The 17,502-nt window shown below is 37.9% G+C and overlaps 3 protein-coding genes across 3 annotated transcripts; 1 reads left to right on the forward strand and 2 right to left on the reverse strand.

The window, feature by feature from the left end:
- Positions 1-8,463: 8,463 nt before the first annotated feature.
- LOC145137346 (uncharacterized) lies at positions 8,464-10,319 on the forward strand. Its single transcript, XM_079071489.1, has 6 exons — positions 8,464-8,774; positions 8,856-8,890; positions 9,397-9,540; positions 9,626-9,676; positions 9,884-9,948; positions 10,041-10,319. The coding sequence occupies exons 1-6, from the start codon at positions 8,698-8,700 to the stop codon at positions 10,149-10,151; spliced, it is 483 nt and encodes a 160-aa protein (XP_078927615.1). The 5' UTR covers positions 8,464-8,697; the 3' UTR covers positions 10,152-10,319.
- Positions 10,320-10,341: 22 nt separating this feature from the next.
- On the reverse strand, positions 10,342-11,760 carry LOC145137345 (DUF2996 family protein). Its single transcript, XM_079071488.1, has 5 exons — positions 11,447-11,760; positions 11,263-11,338; positions 10,912-11,108; positions 10,712-10,784; positions 10,342-10,616 (listed from the first exon to the last, which is right to left on the reverse strand). The coding sequence occupies exons 1-5, from the start codon at positions 11,594-11,596 to the stop codon at positions 10,462-10,464; spliced, it is 651 nt and encodes a 216-aa protein (XP_078927614.1). The 5' UTR covers positions 11,597-11,760; the 3' UTR covers positions 10,342-10,461.
- Positions 11,761-13,841: 2,081 nt separating this feature from the next.
- Positions 13,842-17,075, reverse strand: LOC145139062 (MLO-like protein 1). Its single transcript, XM_079073017.1, has 14 exons — positions 16,570-17,075; positions 16,431-16,488; positions 16,087-16,298; positions 15,872-15,988; positions 15,728-15,788; positions 15,519-15,613; positions 15,319-15,393; positions 15,150-15,238; positions 14,960-15,009; positions 14,817-14,857; positions 14,475-14,684; positions 14,301-14,368; positions 14,160-14,220; positions 13,842-14,069 (listed from the first exon to the last, which is right to left on the reverse strand). The coding sequence occupies exons 1-14, from the start codon at positions 16,693-16,695 to the stop codon at positions 13,842-13,844; spliced, it is 1,491 nt and encodes a 496-aa protein (XP_078929143.1). The 5' UTR covers positions 16,696-17,075.
- Between the last annotated feature and the right edge of the window lie 427 nt (positions 17,076-17,502).

Below are 17,502 nucleotides of genomic sequence, written 5' to 3' on the forward strand. Positions count from 1 at the left end.
ATTGTAATTGTCCAAGGTTCTTAAACTTTAACCTGTAACACCTCAACTTTTAGACCAAATTTTTCATTTTTAATTTACCAAATTAAGGTTTCACAAACCAAGTTTTCAAACACATAATTATCTAAAACAACCATTATCACAAAATATCAGAGTTCTCAAACTGTCCCAGTAACAAATCTCCTAACGAGTGTGAACACTCAGACATTCGCCTTCCCGCGGTCCTCAGAAGTACCTGAAACACTTAAATCAACAACTATAAGCACGAAGCTTAGTGAGTTCCCCAAGATACCACATACATCACAACATAAATAAACAGTTATGGGTTATCAGCAACCCTGGGGACTATCAGCAGTCCCAGTGGGCAACAACACGCCCTATGGGTTATCAGCAACCCTGGAGACTATCCGCAGTCTCAGTCACACATAACAACATAATACAAAATAACACTAGACCCATCTGGTCATCACAAATACAACTATTCTACCACACATGTAAGAATAAGTGAGGAGACTCACCTGATACTAACGACAAGTAAATATCACACCCGAACTGCCGGAACTAGACTCCGCCTAGTCAACGAAATAAGTAACCCTAATTTATATTTAAGGTCCAAAACTCAAATCGTGAGTCCAAATACCACAACTAAGTCCTCAAAGGCCAAAAAGACCATTGTGCCCTTCTCATGGACCAAAATCTTAAATCTTGACCAAACTCAAAAGTCAACGAAAGTCAACTACCTATCGCGTATGCTGGGCGTACACTTCCTTACGCGGGGCGTACAATGCGATCAGTGATCCAAAAGGGGCGGAACCGGCTACGCGGGGCATAGCCAGGAGTACGCCCGACGTACTCCGTCTGCTTCCACTTTCACCAACTTTGTGTCTTAATCCTTTAAGACAACTAACCCAACTTCAGATCTGACCATCATAAGGTGTCTTAATCCATAAAGTCGTCGACTTTAAGCCTTTGCATGGCCAGGAGGGACCCAATGCAACAAACTCTAACTTCCAACACACTCTAAGCTACTTTACTCATGCATGAGCCAAAGGGAATGATCAAAAAATCATTTTTTATGAATCTACAAGTCCTAAAATGCATGAAAGGACAACTAAAGTTCCCTGGAGTGCTCCAAAATCATAAAGGTCCAATCTTGGGGACATAAAGTTCATAAAACTCCAATCATGTAGATCAAATAGAAAACTCATCAAGGTATAAACTTTATACCTGAAAAATATGCACAAAGAGGAAAGGTTTCTGGATCTACAAACTTGCAAGCAACCACTCCTTTTTCTCTAGCCTCCTTCTTCAACAAAATGCACCAAAATCACTTAATAAGCTCCCAAAACTCACACAAACAACTTAGACTCGAAATTAGGGTTTGGTGAGGGAATGGTGGCTGATAAGGATGATCAAAAGGGGATATAATATTGTTTAAATATGGAGCAACCCTTGAGATTAGGGTTTGAAGTCTGGGCTAGTACGCCTGACATAATACACGTACGCCCAACATACTAGCGGATCATCCGTGTTCCATAATGCACGAGTACGTTGTGCGTACCCTCAAGTACGCCCAACGTACGGCCAAAATGCAAGCCTTTTTCCTCAAGGGACCAATTGTGCAACTTTTGATAAAGTTAAGAGCAATAATAATAATAATACATGATATTTGGACACTACAAGAAAAAATCGATATAGCTATGGAAAAATTCCGTAACAAAAAGTTGAAATTCCGTAGTTAAACATTAATAGCTACGAAATTTGCTATGAAATTCGACCATTAGATTCCGTAGCAGATTTTCTCGTAGCAAATTTTTTATCTACGGAATTTTTACTTCCATAGCAAGTTTGCTACGAAATTTATTCCGTAGCATATACGTTCCGTAGCAAATTCCATAGGAATATTCCGTAACGAATTCTGTAGCGATATTTCCATAGCAAAATTCGTAGTCGTGCTTCCATAGCAAATTCTGTAGTCATAGGTCGGTAGCAAATTCCGTAGGCATATTTCTGTAGCAAATTCCATAGCCAAATTTTTGTAGCAAATTCCGTAGGCAAATTTTCATAGCTAATTCTGTAGGCATATTTTTGTAGCTAATTCCATAGGCATATTTCTGTAGCTAATTTCGTAGGAAAAATTCCGTAGATAATTTTGTAGGCGTATTTTCGTGGCTAATTTCATAGGCATAGGAAATTCTGTAACATTATTTAATAGAAATCTAAATGCCAATTACATTGTACTAATAAATCTAAACACAATTGATATAAAGAAAACAAAATTTATAATATAAAAGAAAATAAATAATATTCTTCAATACATCAAAAAGTTAACATAGTTCAAATAAAAAGTCGTTAGAAAACAAATCAACAATGTTAATATTCAATATATAATACTCTATCACTGACTAGTAAAGGTTTTGACTTGGTCGGTCAAAGCATTAATAACAGCCATTGCCTGTGCAAGTTGTTGTTCAAGTTTCCCACATTTTGCATCACTTTGTTCGCGCTGCGTCTCAACTAACTCCTTCAACTTTTCGATCTCAGATTTCGTCTCAACACTCTCTTTATCAGCATTTTAATCCGACGAATAACACGTTTCACTACAACCCTTTCTCGAAGGAATCACTTTTCCATATAAGCCAAATCCATATAATCCAACGAATAACACGTTTCACTACACTCTCTTTATTAGCATTATAATCCGACGAATAACACGTTTCATTATAATCCGGATGTTACACAACCCCCTAACTTGATTACTTCCAATATACCGTTCTGATTGACGAGGTGTCCTAAGAATTGAACCCCTCGTAACCAGAAATCACACTTGGAGAATTTGGCATAAAGCCTCTCCACCCTCAACACTCCAAGAATCTCCCAAAGATTCTCCTTATGTTGCTCTCTAGTCTTTGAATATACCGGAATATCATCAATAAAAACGATCACCGATCGATCCAACATGGGCCTACACACCCGGTTCATAAGGTCCATGAATGTTGTCGGTGCGTTGGTGAGCCCAAAAGGCATCACCACAAACTCGTAATGCACATAACGAGTTCGAAAGGACGTCTTCTGAATATCCTCCTCCCGTACCCTCAACTGATGATAGTCGGACCTCAAATAAATCTTGGAAAACCAAGACGCCCCCTACAGCTGGTCAAATAGATCATCTATCCTCGACAAAGGGTAACGATTTTTCACCTTTAGCTTGTTCAACTCTCGATAATCAATGAACATACGGTACGAACTGTCCTTCTTCCTGACGAAAAGGATCAGATCTCCCCACGGAGAACTGCTCGGTCTAATGAACCCCTTCCTCAACAGCTCCTGCAGTTGGGAGGATAATTCCTGCATCTCAGGAGGTGCAAGACGGTACGGTGCCTTGGCGATCGACGCCGCACCCAGGATCAAATCAATCCGGAACTCCACCTGCCTATCAGGAGGCACACCTGGTAACTCCTCGGGGTAAACATCAGGAAAATTGCATACTACCAGAACATCAGATGCAGAAGTCGACCCCTTCTCCTCAACTCGAGTATCTACCACATATGCCAGAAAACCCATACACCCATGCTGCAAAATCTACCTTGACCTGGCGCCGTAATAGAAGGCTGATCCCGATCTAGTACCCTCGACATAGATATACAGTACTCCCCCATTAGGATCCCGAGTTGTCACTAACTGGCGCTCACAGTCGATAAGAGCCCCAAACCGGCTCAACCAATCCATACCCACGATCACACAAACATCCCCCATCGGGATAGGAATGAGATCAATCGGATATCCTACACCGAAAATCTCCAACAAACAACCCCGATCGACATCTGTAGCTGAGACAGGACGCTCATCCGGTATCAAGACCCTCAAGGGTCTGCTCAAGGCCTCACACAGAATGCTGAAACTGCGACTAAAGTACAATGACACAAAACACCGACTCGCACCCGAGTCAAAAAGCACAAGCGCAGGCACAAATTTCACAAGGAACATACCTACATAATTGACAATATAAGCAGCATAAATAAATTAACAGAATATAAAGAATACATACCAGCCACGACATCTGGAGCTGGACAGGCCTCCTTTGTTGTCAACTGAAAGGCTCTTCCCCGAGCCCTCGGTGCCTCGTCCTTCCCTTGCCGGCCGTCGGTGATACGCAGAGTCGTCGGGGCGAGATTCTGAACCGCCATCGATGCAAGTTGTGGACAATCGGCCTTCACATGACCCGTCTGATTGCAACCGAAACAAACTCGAAAACTGTTGGGGCATTCCCTAGCCAAATGCCCCTCCTTGCCGCACAGGTCGCAAGCCGACCCGGACCGACATGACCCCTCATGAACCTTGCCGCACTTCCCGCAAGTGCGGCCCCTATGGCCTCCAGATCTCTAATCAGCAGGCTTAGCCCGCTTAGTCGCCGGCTGCGACTGCACTGGTCTCCTATCCCTACCTTAGGCCTCCCTCTCCTCCCTAGTTTGAGTCTCCAGCTCGATCTCTCTCCTACTGGCATTGGTCTGAAGCTCAACCAATGTCCTATACGCAATGTTCGCCACAAACTCCTTGATATCCCTCCTCAAAACACTCAAATACCAGGCCACACAGGCCTTCTCCGTCGATACCTGCTCAGGGCAAAACAAATCCCTCTCATGGAACATCCTGGTGATCTCAGTCACCTTCTCTGTCTTCTGCTTGAGAGACAGGAACTCCTGGGCTAACCTTTCTCGCTCAACCGTGGGCACAAACTCATCCCTGAATATCGCACTGAACCTCTCCCAAGTCATCGCAACATGCTCTGCAGGCGTGTAGTCAGCGGTCACAAATTTCCACCAGTCCTTCGCTCCCAACCGAAGTAGGTTCAAAGCGAACCGAACCCTTTGATTCTCCGGACAGGAGAAGGTATAGAAACATCCCTCGACATCATAGATCCATCTCATAGCGACAATCAGATCCTGGGTCCCATCAAACTCGGGTGGCTTCGTGTTGGTGAACTCCTTGTACCACAACGAATCATCCCCATGTGGTCTCGCAGCAATGAGTGTTGCGGTGGCTGCTGCAGCAGCAGCCTCAGAGACAGCGACATAGCTCTCATCAAAGGTTTCAATCATCGTGGTCTTGATAGACCCAAACATCTCTGGAATGGCCTCCCGGATTTTTGCGGCTACCTCCGCTACAATCATCTTGCAAATCTTATCATCACTGGCACTCGACCTCTCAGGGTCGCTGGAGCCTGAACCTCAGGTAACCACCATACTGTAAGAAAATCATCAGCACAAGCTAAACACATATATCGACTCTCACACCCCTACATGCTCTCTAGTCCCTCGAGGTTATTTCCCGAGCCGCGTACGGATCCGATGTTTTCAGTAGTACGGGCCTAATACTACTTTCCATACCAATCCGTAACCGTCTCGGGTCGCACCCTCGAGACCCCAAGAACTCTACCTCCTCATAACAGCTATGGACTCGTCCTACTGGTTCCTGAGAACCTCAACATACGTTTAGATACTAGTTCTAGACCACTCTCTGCACTGCTCTACCTCACCGGGATCTCCACCGCTCTCGCGTATGCCAATTGTACATAGTACGAGACTCGATAGACATTTGAATAAATGATCCTACCTCAAATCCACAACCAAAAAATGAATAGGAAGAAAGGCTAAATCAGGCATTCTAAGGCTATAAAATCCTAACTGTGTACAACTATATGACATACGCCAAACAAATAATTAAGGTAGATGCGATCTCATAAGGAATGAATTCCTAGGCTAAGGCATCATTAATCATGCAACATACATATTGTTTCAACAAGATTCCTTAGCCTACACCTAGCTAGCATGCAATTCTAACTGCTCATAATACAACATTTATGCTTAAAATAATAATGAGGTATTTTGGGAAACTACTGCTCGAGCGTTGGTCGATTGTACACACTGCTTCTCTGGGTTTTTCCTTCTGTAAAAAGTCTTCATTTCTTGTTAAGTTCTTAAAAATGTTCAGACCCTCAGTTTGAGTTTGGAATTACCCATAGGTTCATCCAAATCCCTCAAACAAGGGCCCTGATACCAAATTGAAACACCTCAAATTTTAGACCAAAATTTTCATTTTTAAAACTTCCAAAAACATAGTTCACATCCAAATATCAAGTACAAGTCAATCCCAAAATCACAAGTATCAGAGTACATAAAAGATCAAGTCCCAGTAGTAAATTCCCAGAGCATGTGTACAATCAGATCTTCGCCTTCCCGCGGTCCTACGAAGTACCTGCCATATATATATCAACAAATGTAAGCACAAAGCTTAGTAGATTCCCCAAATATACCACATATAACTCAACATAAATAAACAACTATGGGTTATCTGCAACCCTAGGACTATCAGCAGTCCCGTTGAGCTAACAACATGCTCAGGAGGTTATACGCAACCCCTGGTTGGCTAACAGCAACCCCAACTGAACAATTATCATAACAACATAGAACATAACATACACAACATAACATAACAGCAAGACCCATCTGGTAATAATAATACAACTATCCTACCATACACGTAAGAGTAAGTGAGGAGACTCACCTGATACTGATGACACGAAAACCTAGCACCAGAAATTGCCGGATCTAGACTCCGTCTAGTTAACAAAATAATTAACTTTATTTAAAATTAAGGTCCAAATCGCTCACGAGTCCAAAGTCCATAGATAAACTCACTAAGGGCAAAAAGGACCATTTTGCCCCTCCCTAGGTCAAAAACCCTAAACTTTGACCAAAAGTCAAAGTCAACAAAGGTCAATAGAAAGTCAACACCCAGCGAGTACGTTGGGCGTACTACTCCCAACGCTGGGCGTACAACTAAGCAAACATGTGACGGGGAACATCCAGGCTACGTTGCGCGTAGCCAAGAGTACGCACGACGTACTCCCTAAAATTTCAAATCCTTATCCAAATGTCTTAATCCGTTAAGACATTCATCCCAACTTCAGATCTAACTAATTTTAAGCTTCTTATTCGATAAAGTCGTGGGCTTTAAGCCTTTGCATGGCTATGGGAGGCTAGACCATCATTTCACCCCTTTCAAACTACTTTACTCATGCATGGGACACAAAGGAAGATCAAGCATGCTTTTTTTATCCATCTAGATGCCCTAAAATGCATGAAAGGACAACCTAAACTTTATGGAGAGTCACAAACTCAAAAAGGTCTAAACTTGAGGACTTAAACTCATAAATCTTGCACCAAAAGATATCTAAGAGGATAGTAGCCAAGGTACAAGCTTTATACCTGAAAATGATACACAAAGATGGGTGGTTTCTGGATCTCTAAGGTGGATGTCACCTTCTTCTTCTTCTTCTTCTTCTTCTTCTTCTTCTTCTAACTTCACTCTTTAACTACAAGGGCCAAGAATCACTTTAAGCTTGCAAAATCACACTCACAAGCACACACTCGAGATTTAGGGTTTAGGGAAGGTTGGAGGCTGATAAAGGTGGCTAGAAATAAGGCTATCATGTTCCTTAAATAGAGACACAAGAAATATTAGGGTTTGCATACTGAGCCTAGTACGCCCAACATACCCTTTGGTACGCCCAACGTACTAGGTGTTCTCCGCGTTCTGCATGGTACATGAGTACGCGCATCGTACTCATGCGTACGCCCCACATATTGACTTGCCAACTTATCATATAAAGGGACCGATTTTGACAAAAAGGGGAAAGATTCAAGAATAACAATTGTACCTTAATCCGAGATGTTACACAAATGATTAATGTTTTACAAACATATCTTACCAGACATCCCAGAGCCACAAAACATAACCGGAAACAACCCCTAACATTTTTCTTAATGTTGGTGAAAGTTCCCAGGTTGGTTATCACAAAACATAACTGAAAACAATCCCTAATATATTTTTTTTAATGTTGGTGAAAGTTCTCAGGTTGGTTAATTCAAGATTATGAAAGTAAACAGGGAGCTGTCAAAGCTTTCTTTGCATATTCGATTTGATGAACTCATTTTCAAATGTTGAAAAAAAAACAATTCTAAATTTTTGGTTGTAAGTAAAACAAAAGATGAAAAACAACGAATGTGTAGTGCAAAGATTCTAAATTGTATGTAAAAATGTCCAAAATATACGACGACAATTTATAGTGTGTGTTCGAAATATCTGAAATGTATGATGTGAGTCCTAAATTTACTATGTCAGTCTAGAATGTCCGATGTCAAACTCTAAAATACATTTAAGTAAGTTGTTATCAATCATCTAATAACTCTAATAACTCTGAAGTGAACGTAACTACTCCGATTTTTCAAAACCAAAAAAGGGTTAATTTTGTGAATGATTTCCTTTATTAAGGGTTAGGTTTGTTAATATCGCATTTAACTACGTAGATATCCTCTTAACACAACACCCTGCCCTCACGCGCCTTGCGGAGCGTTGGATCGGGTACTCGGACGACTCATCGTCAAGAAGTCGTTAAATAATCGAATTCCTCTTGTATTTCCCCTTTTCCTCTCTCCGGGTGTTCTACATCGACGGGCCGGCGGCACTGTCAAGAACCCTAGTTCCCTAAATCCCCCCATGCTTTCTTTAATTCACATGTAACACACCACTAAAATCTCAAATCATTTTGTGTATATATAACATATAGCGCCGGTGGTGGTGTTTGGGGGATTTTTGCAAAAAAAAAAAAAAAAAAAAAAAAAAAAGTTAAACCTAACAATGCTCGAAACCCCTGCCGATTCATCATCTACGGTCAACATTGCCAACATCAAACGCTATGCTCCTCCTAATCAAAGGTATGTGTTTTCTCTCCGTTTACATTGATTTGGTTGATTTTGACCTAAACGGCGTTATTTGCTTCACTTGCTTATATTTAGGAATCGATCCCTTGGAAGGAGAAAGTCTGGAGGAGGTAAACGACTTTTTCTTAGCATTTAACTTCTTTATTATCGTTAAATCGTGATAGGAGAAGCTGAATTCACTTGCATAAACAGATATTAGGGTTTTGGGATGTGTAATTTTCCTTTCTAATAGTTTTTTCCCAGCTCAGTTGTTCTTTGTGTAGCAAGTATGCTTCTTTTGATTTGTAGATAGTCGTCAACTTATCTTTTGATGTCCATGTCCTTTGAATCCATGATCTGAGGTTTATTGTTGCCTTAAAAGTTAAGAGATAGGAAGAACACCTGAATCATCCTCATATTCTAGATCGGAGGAATGGAAATCAGCAAATTATCTTTCTTATTAATGGAAAACATTGCATTTGGTTATAACTATAGTAAGTATTGGAAACTAGTGTGAGAAAATGCAGCAAATATGTCAGATTCATTGAGATCAATTGGTATCAATCACTATATCAGATTCAGATTTTGTGTTACGCTCTTATATAACTTTCATTTGGGTGATTTTGATTATATGCAGATAGATTGGAAAAGGCAGGTAGTTATGGGAATGATGGGGATAAAAATCAAAGAAATGTTCCTATTTTGGATCATGCTGATCCACCACGCTTAATTGGGTTGCAAGGATGCTGTAGCAGTGAAGCTTATCAACTCCTCAACAACCGTATGTACTTCCTTAATTACTTTATTCATTGAATTGAAGCCAAGTCTACTTTTAAATATTGACAATAATTCTCTCATTATTGCAGGTTGGGCAGCTGCTATCAATGCATATGAAAATCCCTCAACTGATTTAGCCGGTGAGTAAAGGACTCAGCTTTCATCATTCATTCATGAACAATTTAAAGGACAAACCGTTAAAATTTAGTTGCAAAGTGAGGTCTTTTTTTTTTTTTTTTTTTATCTTTCCTTTTTTGCGATTTTGTGAAAAGAAAAGTTTCTTGCAAAAAAGCATAAACAGATAGAAACAAACTTATTTATTTATGTATATTTTTTTTGTTTTGTAGATCGACCGGTTATGTATTCAGGAAGCAGTGCATCAGCATGGGGACAATTTCGACTTCCTCATCAGGTTATAATAATACAACAAATGTTTTTCATTCATCTTCTCTCTCTCTCTCTCTCTCTCTCTCAAACCATTTTTATTGTAATTTCTTTTTTCAGATGATTTCTCAGGCAGGCAGAGTTGGAGTTGGAGCTTCAGGGAGTCAGATTGATTTCTTAGGTGAACTCAGGCAAGCAATGCGAAGCCATAACTCAAACACCCATTTCTGAGTTCTGACAAGTAAACACAGTCAGAGCTTTTGGTTGTTTGGCCCATAATATCTTTCAGTTGCTGTTGTATTTGTTGTTAACTTGAATTTCTGTTGGATTCGATCCCAAAGAAGGATCATTTGTACTCTAGATTTTAATGCAATTGGATGATACTTTTTTAGTTTTTTAGTTATATACTAGTAGTAAAAAATAAAGATCCAAGTGAATGAATGCTATTATAAACGTTGTGTTTACAGCATCAAGAACCGAAAAACTTGTACATTATCATGTATATGGTTGTTGTTGAGTATGAACAGTTAGAAACATGATCTTAATCTGTCCAGACAGGAATTATTCCTTGAGCTGCTAAACGCTTTTCAACCCAGAAAACAAGAAGTTTTGATGTCACTTTTTTCTCATCCACCAGAAAAGGTTCCACATTGCTTGCAGTTGACCCGTATGATGATATTGAAAACCCTTTTGGACCTGTTTGGATTACAGATACAGACAATTAATTATCAAATGGTGTTCTTGAGTTTGCTTTTTTAATGGATGAGGTTAGGGGAGGAAGAAGAACTGACCTGTGATGTTACCATCTGGGAATAAAGCCCAGAATGAATATGGTATACCCTTCTTCATAAAGGACCCTTCTAGCTGCTTGCATAAGGGAACATACATTACATACATCTTAATAACTTGTTATTAGACTCCAATCAAGATACTAATTACTACATACGCTTTTCAGTAAGATGATGATGATAAAGATGAAATGGCCACTAACCTTGTTGTCTTCAAAAAACAATTCAAGTTCGGATATATCTTGTTGAGTTTCAAGAATCGATCTTAGGGAAGGAATCACGTCCTCTTTCATCATCTCCGGTAACGCCTTAACAGGGGCTTTCGCCGGAGCCTTTGGCTTCGCCGGAGCAGCAGCCGCTTTGGATTCTCCCTCTTTATCCTCTTTAGTTTCGGCAGCAACTAAAAGATGCAAACAGTAGTTTTATTTTATTCGAGATGATTACCATTACCGAAACCAACCAAAGGATAAACCATAAACCGAAATACGAGCATCCCTAAAAATATGTGCAAATTCAGAAACTAAACCGTAATTGTCTGACACTGCTGAGAATACCAGTAGAAGCGGCGGATGACTCTTGGACTGCGTAGCAAACGGCGTTCCGATGCGAAATGACAAATTTAGCTGCAATCTGTTCATGGACACCAAAATCCGATCAACAATTCACCATCAGCAATAAACTACTCTCGGTGTGTGTGCGTGAGTGATTATCAGATATGATTAGTCACAGCAATGGTACCAGAGGGAAGGAAGAGAAACTAGATTTAGGATCTCGACAACAGTGTGGAGAAGATGGAAAATGCAAATTCAAATTCGACAACGTAATTAATCCTCCTGTGGTTGCTATTTTAAGCGATGGTGATGATGATGATACATACTGCTTCATCATCGTCTTTGTATGATCTTGAAGCACCAACCTGTTTTCCCCGAACCAAAATTGTTAGGGTTTGAATTGTGGAGAGAGGGGGAGAAGAGAATGAGGTGCATTGAGAACTGGGGAGTGGGGGGTAAGTTTGTTAATGTCGTCCACAAACTGCTTTGGAGGATTTGGTACCACTGGGTTAAATTTAGGACCCCTTTGTTTGTATATGGAGAATCAGAAGACGACAACTAATTTCTTTGCTGGTTGTTGATTTACGTTTTAACTCGGGTTTAACCAGTTGAAAGTTGTACCAGGTGTGACTCAATGTTATCTTTGAAAAAGAAATATTGTCATTTATAACTTAACGAATAAAAAAATGCCACAGATTAATCAAACTCAATTACAACCGAGGGACCAAATTCTACTTACATTAGAGATTGTATTAAAAATCCAAAAAAAGAAAAAGATTGAGTAACAATCTAATTATTTTTTTTTATTTTTTTACTAGGTTTTGCCTATCTAAAGTCTAAATAACCCAAAGGTCCGTGATGAAACTGCATCAAAACAATTGCCTTGATTCACATTAAATTTGGTGATATCGACCCACTTAATCACATTAACCACCAAATTTGCGTTGATTCACATTATTTTGCATAGTCACACCAAGAGCTACAAAACGAATAGACTTGCCCATATTACAATTTAGAGGAAGATGACATTGTGGGTGTTACAAAAGGGATAAGGCACAAAATCAACATCAAACCCTTTTGTCCACCAAATTGGCTTTAGTGGGTGCGATCTAAACTCACCCTCCACGTCATAATACTAAGCTTAATGAGAATAAAACTATTCCAACGAGTGACGTTGTTCCCCGTAGGCAAGGAGCATCATCCAAAAGCCACAAACCGAGGACGCCAAATAAGCACAGTAGAATCCATATGTTTATTTGATTCAAGATGTCAAACGAGGAAGTCTACACAAACTTTACTCACCAAACAAACAATTTACTCTTGCTCAACGTGTAAATTATGAGAAACTTTTTCTTCAAAACAAAATCACCCAACCACCGATCATCCAAGAACTAGGTCCATAAACCATAACCCACTTTAATCGTTTTGATAAATACTTCTTATTATCTTATACATTCCCTTGCCACCTCTAATGTCCTTTCATGGCTAAAGAGTAGATGTTTCAACATATATAGTTCGGCCGGACCGGACTAGCGAAATGTTAACTAATAATTTTTTAGTTAAAATGGGCCGGATATGTTGGCTTGTTGGACCTATTTAATCTATCCCAGTTAAACTATTTATTAGTTTTACTAACTTGATGGAATGGATATAATCACCTCTAACAAATAGTAAAAGGAAGATAAAAAAGACTCAAGAAAAGAATACCATGTATGGCATGAGAATGGACATTTTCAACCACAATTGTTTTCATGTTTTCAATTTTCATTGTTATCTAAAACAATTGATTTCTACAAGCTAAAACTTAAGTACTTATATCAAACATTTCAAGATGCCAATATAAAATCGTATATTATTGTTGTGGCAATGTTTACTTTACACTTAATATATTTCTCATTTAGGCATCATATAATGATGATTATATCTGAATAGGTACGTTTCATTCTATATTCTTTTTCAAGGTTTTAACATTTCTCATATTTCTTTCTATGATATTAGTGTTAGTCTATCACATATTGAGCCAACACGGTTCTATAACTTTATATATATATATATATATATATATATATATATATATATATATATATATATATATATATATGTTAAGAGCATTCATTCTCTCCATAAGGACCCTTTTGAAGAGTAAACTAAAAACTCCACTTATAACTTACAATTAGAACTAATAGAACATATACTATAATCAGGTTTATCATTAAAATTCAAATTCTTACATTAATCATATGCTTTGTCCATTTACTAATTATAGATAATATAGTTTGGTTTCATGGTCAATTTGACAACTAATACTATCATTGATAATTTATATATTTGATTGATGACTTTTGTTCCATAATTAGCATCACTAAAACTGATAATGACCTCACATGTTCACCAATGAATCATTATTCGATTAACGGGTCAAAGTAAAATCATGATCTTGATGTGCAGAGATGATTTCGTTTCAAACCATGATCAAGAGATAAAATCATCGACACACATCATCCTATAGGTTAATCTTGATGAACTCTAGAGCTCAAAGAGCTCATGAGTTGGTTTGGGAAGCAAATGTGAAGTTAAAATCTTCATGTATTCGTAGATCGTTGTGGATCTCTGGCAATATGAATTCCTTCTAACTCGACACCACCACCTCCTCCTCCTCCTCCACCACCCCCGCCGCCACCAGGGCCGTCTTGGGCAGAGTTATTGGTTATGGCGTTTAGAGCTTTATTTCTCTTGGCTTTGTGAGCCCAACTAATAAGACCTACTTGTACATGCTCTTCAAATATCGACTTCTTGAAACTACTTCCCATCTGCGTCATAGTATCATGCGTTTAACATCTCTTTGTAAAGTCGGAATTACAAGTTTGACCTTAAAAACAACAAAAGACGAAACAAATTACCTGTGTTACCAGCGCATAAAGTGGTAGAGTACTGTAACTGCATAAAACTTGAATAAAAACCCTAAACCAAACAAAAAACAAATTAATGAATTTTAATCATTAACACATTTTGAATCCCAAACAATGTTTTAATTTATTTACCCAATGATGAGTCTGGGGATAATGTAGATCAATTTTTCCATTATGCACGAGTCGAATCCAAATTGAATCTGTTGATAAAGAAAAGGAAACATTTGATGTCAATTTCTTTTTTTATTTATTAGGTATTGATATTGATATTTGATAGGAGCGTTTAATTTGGTTATGTAGAGTTACCAATATCCAGAAGAAGAAGGCAATCTCAAAGGCATTTTGGAAGAGAATAAAATGTATGAAGAGAAGGACGAGCTTTGGGCGATGAAACCAAAAATGATCATCTGAAGGTTTTACTGCCAGTTCGCCTTCTATGGCTATATGCCTCTCCGCAACTTCATGAGCCAATTGAATGATTACGTGTTCAAGCTTCGATCCCACCGAAAGTAGCAGCTGAACAAAAAAATAATAATAATAGTAATAAACAATTGAATTTTATTTCATCACAGTATTTAAGTAGAAGATTTTAATAGATCCTACTAGCTAGCTAGTGGTCCAACATATTGGATTTATTTCACAACTTACGATTAATGGAACAAAAGCTATCCAAAAATACGTATGCCAACCTGCACGAAACCAAGAAACAATAATTATTTTTGTCACCCGAAAGTTCAAAAGAACAGTGAAACTAGATAAATAAAACGTAAAATGGTAAAAGTGTTGCATACCATTGACATTCAGTAACATGAATATGATCACGAATATCCACAAATACCAACTACAACATACCAATGAAACCATAAATTAGATTTAGCACAGCATACTCCATCAATGAGCTATGAAAATGAATCATAAATTAATTAAATTACTTTTTCTTTGGCTTGAATTTGTAAAATTAGAATGAAAGCACTTAATTACCTGATGCCTACAACTTTCCTAAAATCATCTTCAAGTGCACGTATCATGTACTTGTGAAAATTAAAATTTGGGCTTCCCTTGCAATGTGTCTGCCATGCATATATAAAACCAAGATCATGATCATATGATCATTAGCATTTACTAGATTTTTAAAAAGAATAATACGAACCGTAATAAAACCGGATCGAAGAACCACATAATCTGGCCTCGTCACTGATCCATAGAATTGCTTGAAGAAAGAATGCTTCAAATTTGATCATTAATTAATTAGGATAACATAACTAATAAGATTTGAAAAACAAATTAAATTGGGGGAAAAAGATAATTAATTAATGGTGAAGCTGAAACAACGATATGATAATACCTTACCAGCCAACCTAAAAGAGCTGAACGTTTGCCAAAACCCAAGAACCGTTTCCTGATGAAATCATGATTTCTAACATCTGTGATTGTCGGTTCTTGAACTGCATGTAAATCATCACAGTAGTTGAGATTCATAAAATGAAATGGAAGTATAAAAATTAGAGAGATCATGAAATCCATAATAGCTATATTGTGATCGATATAACCTGAATCACCTTGTGTAGTGTTGAGATTTTCTTCTCTGATAGATGTTTCCCATTGCTTCCATTGGCGTATCTATTAATTAATACGTTATTACAAAAGATACACTAATCAATCAAGTGAAAGAAAACATTTTCTAGGAAACAATATTTACTAACCTTAAACCCTCCAAATACAGCAGTAAGAACAGAAAACGTCACATGTACAACTGCTAGTATGAAAATAAAAATGTGTAGATGATGCAGGGCCTCGCCTGATAACAATGGCACCTTATTCTGTAATTGGAGAATGAAGAGTGTAAATATTTGTACTATTTATTTGGATAAATTAAGTTTTTCATTGTTGTACACAAAAGCTAGATTTATTTGATTACCCTCTGAGCACAATAACCCATTGAAGTTTCTTTATCTCCGAGCAATTGGCGAATAGTAGATGAGTTTTTTGACTTGGGATCAATCATCTTTTCTTTTGCTTTTAACGGGCAAGGAAGAAAGTGTTCCATGGTCGTCTTGTTCACACAGATCTTAACAATCCTATCTTGACAAACAGACAATAGTAGTGAAATAAACCCTAACAGCATCAATTCTGCACCAACAAAACAATAAAGCTGATAGAGCTCAACGCCTAGTTATGCCCGATTAGTGCACACCATTGAAGAACATGCATAATTTTTAATGGAGATTGAGTGTATAATTTGACTTTCCAAAAGAAGAATACCTTCCTTCACTTTTTGCAGAGCTTCAAACAGTGGCTTGCGCCCCTCCTTTTTCAATTTCTACACAAATCAGAGAAGAAACTAAACTTTACACAAATTTGAATAAGGAGAAACTATGTCAATTAAAAGTTTAAAACCAACCTTGCCGGCGTAGTGTAGTAGCCGTTCGACGACGAGGGAAACGCCGACGAAGACAGTACAGACGGCGGCTACAACCCATGTAGGTGTAAACTCCAATGACGTCCCTTCTCCTCCATCACCCGCCATGATTTAGATCAATCTACACTGTAATTACGGAATTAAATACGATTGAAACTGTTTATTTTCTAATTGATGCGTCATTTTCGGTTGAGTTTAACGAAAGACTGCAGAGATCATCGCTGCCAGGGTGAAAATCGTAGACTGACTTTCGATTGATACGCGGAATGAAAAGTTAATAGAAACGATACGTTAACGTCGTTTATAGTGTAATGAGAAGATGAACAGATCATGGTAGGGGATGCTAGGAAATAAGAATTTAAATGCAAGCGAATAAAGACCGACCGGCATGGAAACGGCTAAATACTCCGGCGATACATCGGCGTTCGAAATTAAAACATGTCGTTCAGTTTTGTCGCAATCGTTACGAAGCATGTTTGTATCAGGAAACCGAATGTAACCGTTTTCTTTACAAACACATTTTTATAGAATTATATTTTACTATATGAATATGTGTAAGAAATAACCACCGGTACACAACTATAATAATCATTATCTGTGTTTCATAGATTGTAATCATTAAGAAATTAATATAGATAAAATAACCAAAATCAATTATTTTATATATTGTTATGTTTATCTTTTGAATACGAAAGGTTGTATTCAATCAATTGTTTTTTTTTTTCTTTTACATTTAGATTAAGATAGATAATGAAAATAAATTGATAAAATAATAAAATTTTAAAAATTCAATACTAAATTATATTAAAGTATACAATATAAGATAATATTGTATTTTAATAAATGATACTTGAATGATTCATAATTTTATTTTGTTTTTTATTTTTTTTAACAAAAGGTGGTTAAAATGATTGT

The sequence above is a fragment of the Lactuca virosa genome, chromosome 9 (assembly GCF_052849685.1).
Source record: "Lactuca virosa cultivar CGN04683 chromosome 9, Lactuca_virosa_CGN04683_v6, whole genome shotgun sequence".
In the NCBI taxonomy this organism is placed as follows: Eukaryota; Viridiplantae; Streptophyta; class Magnoliopsida; order Asterales; family Asteraceae; genus Lactuca; species Lactuca virosa.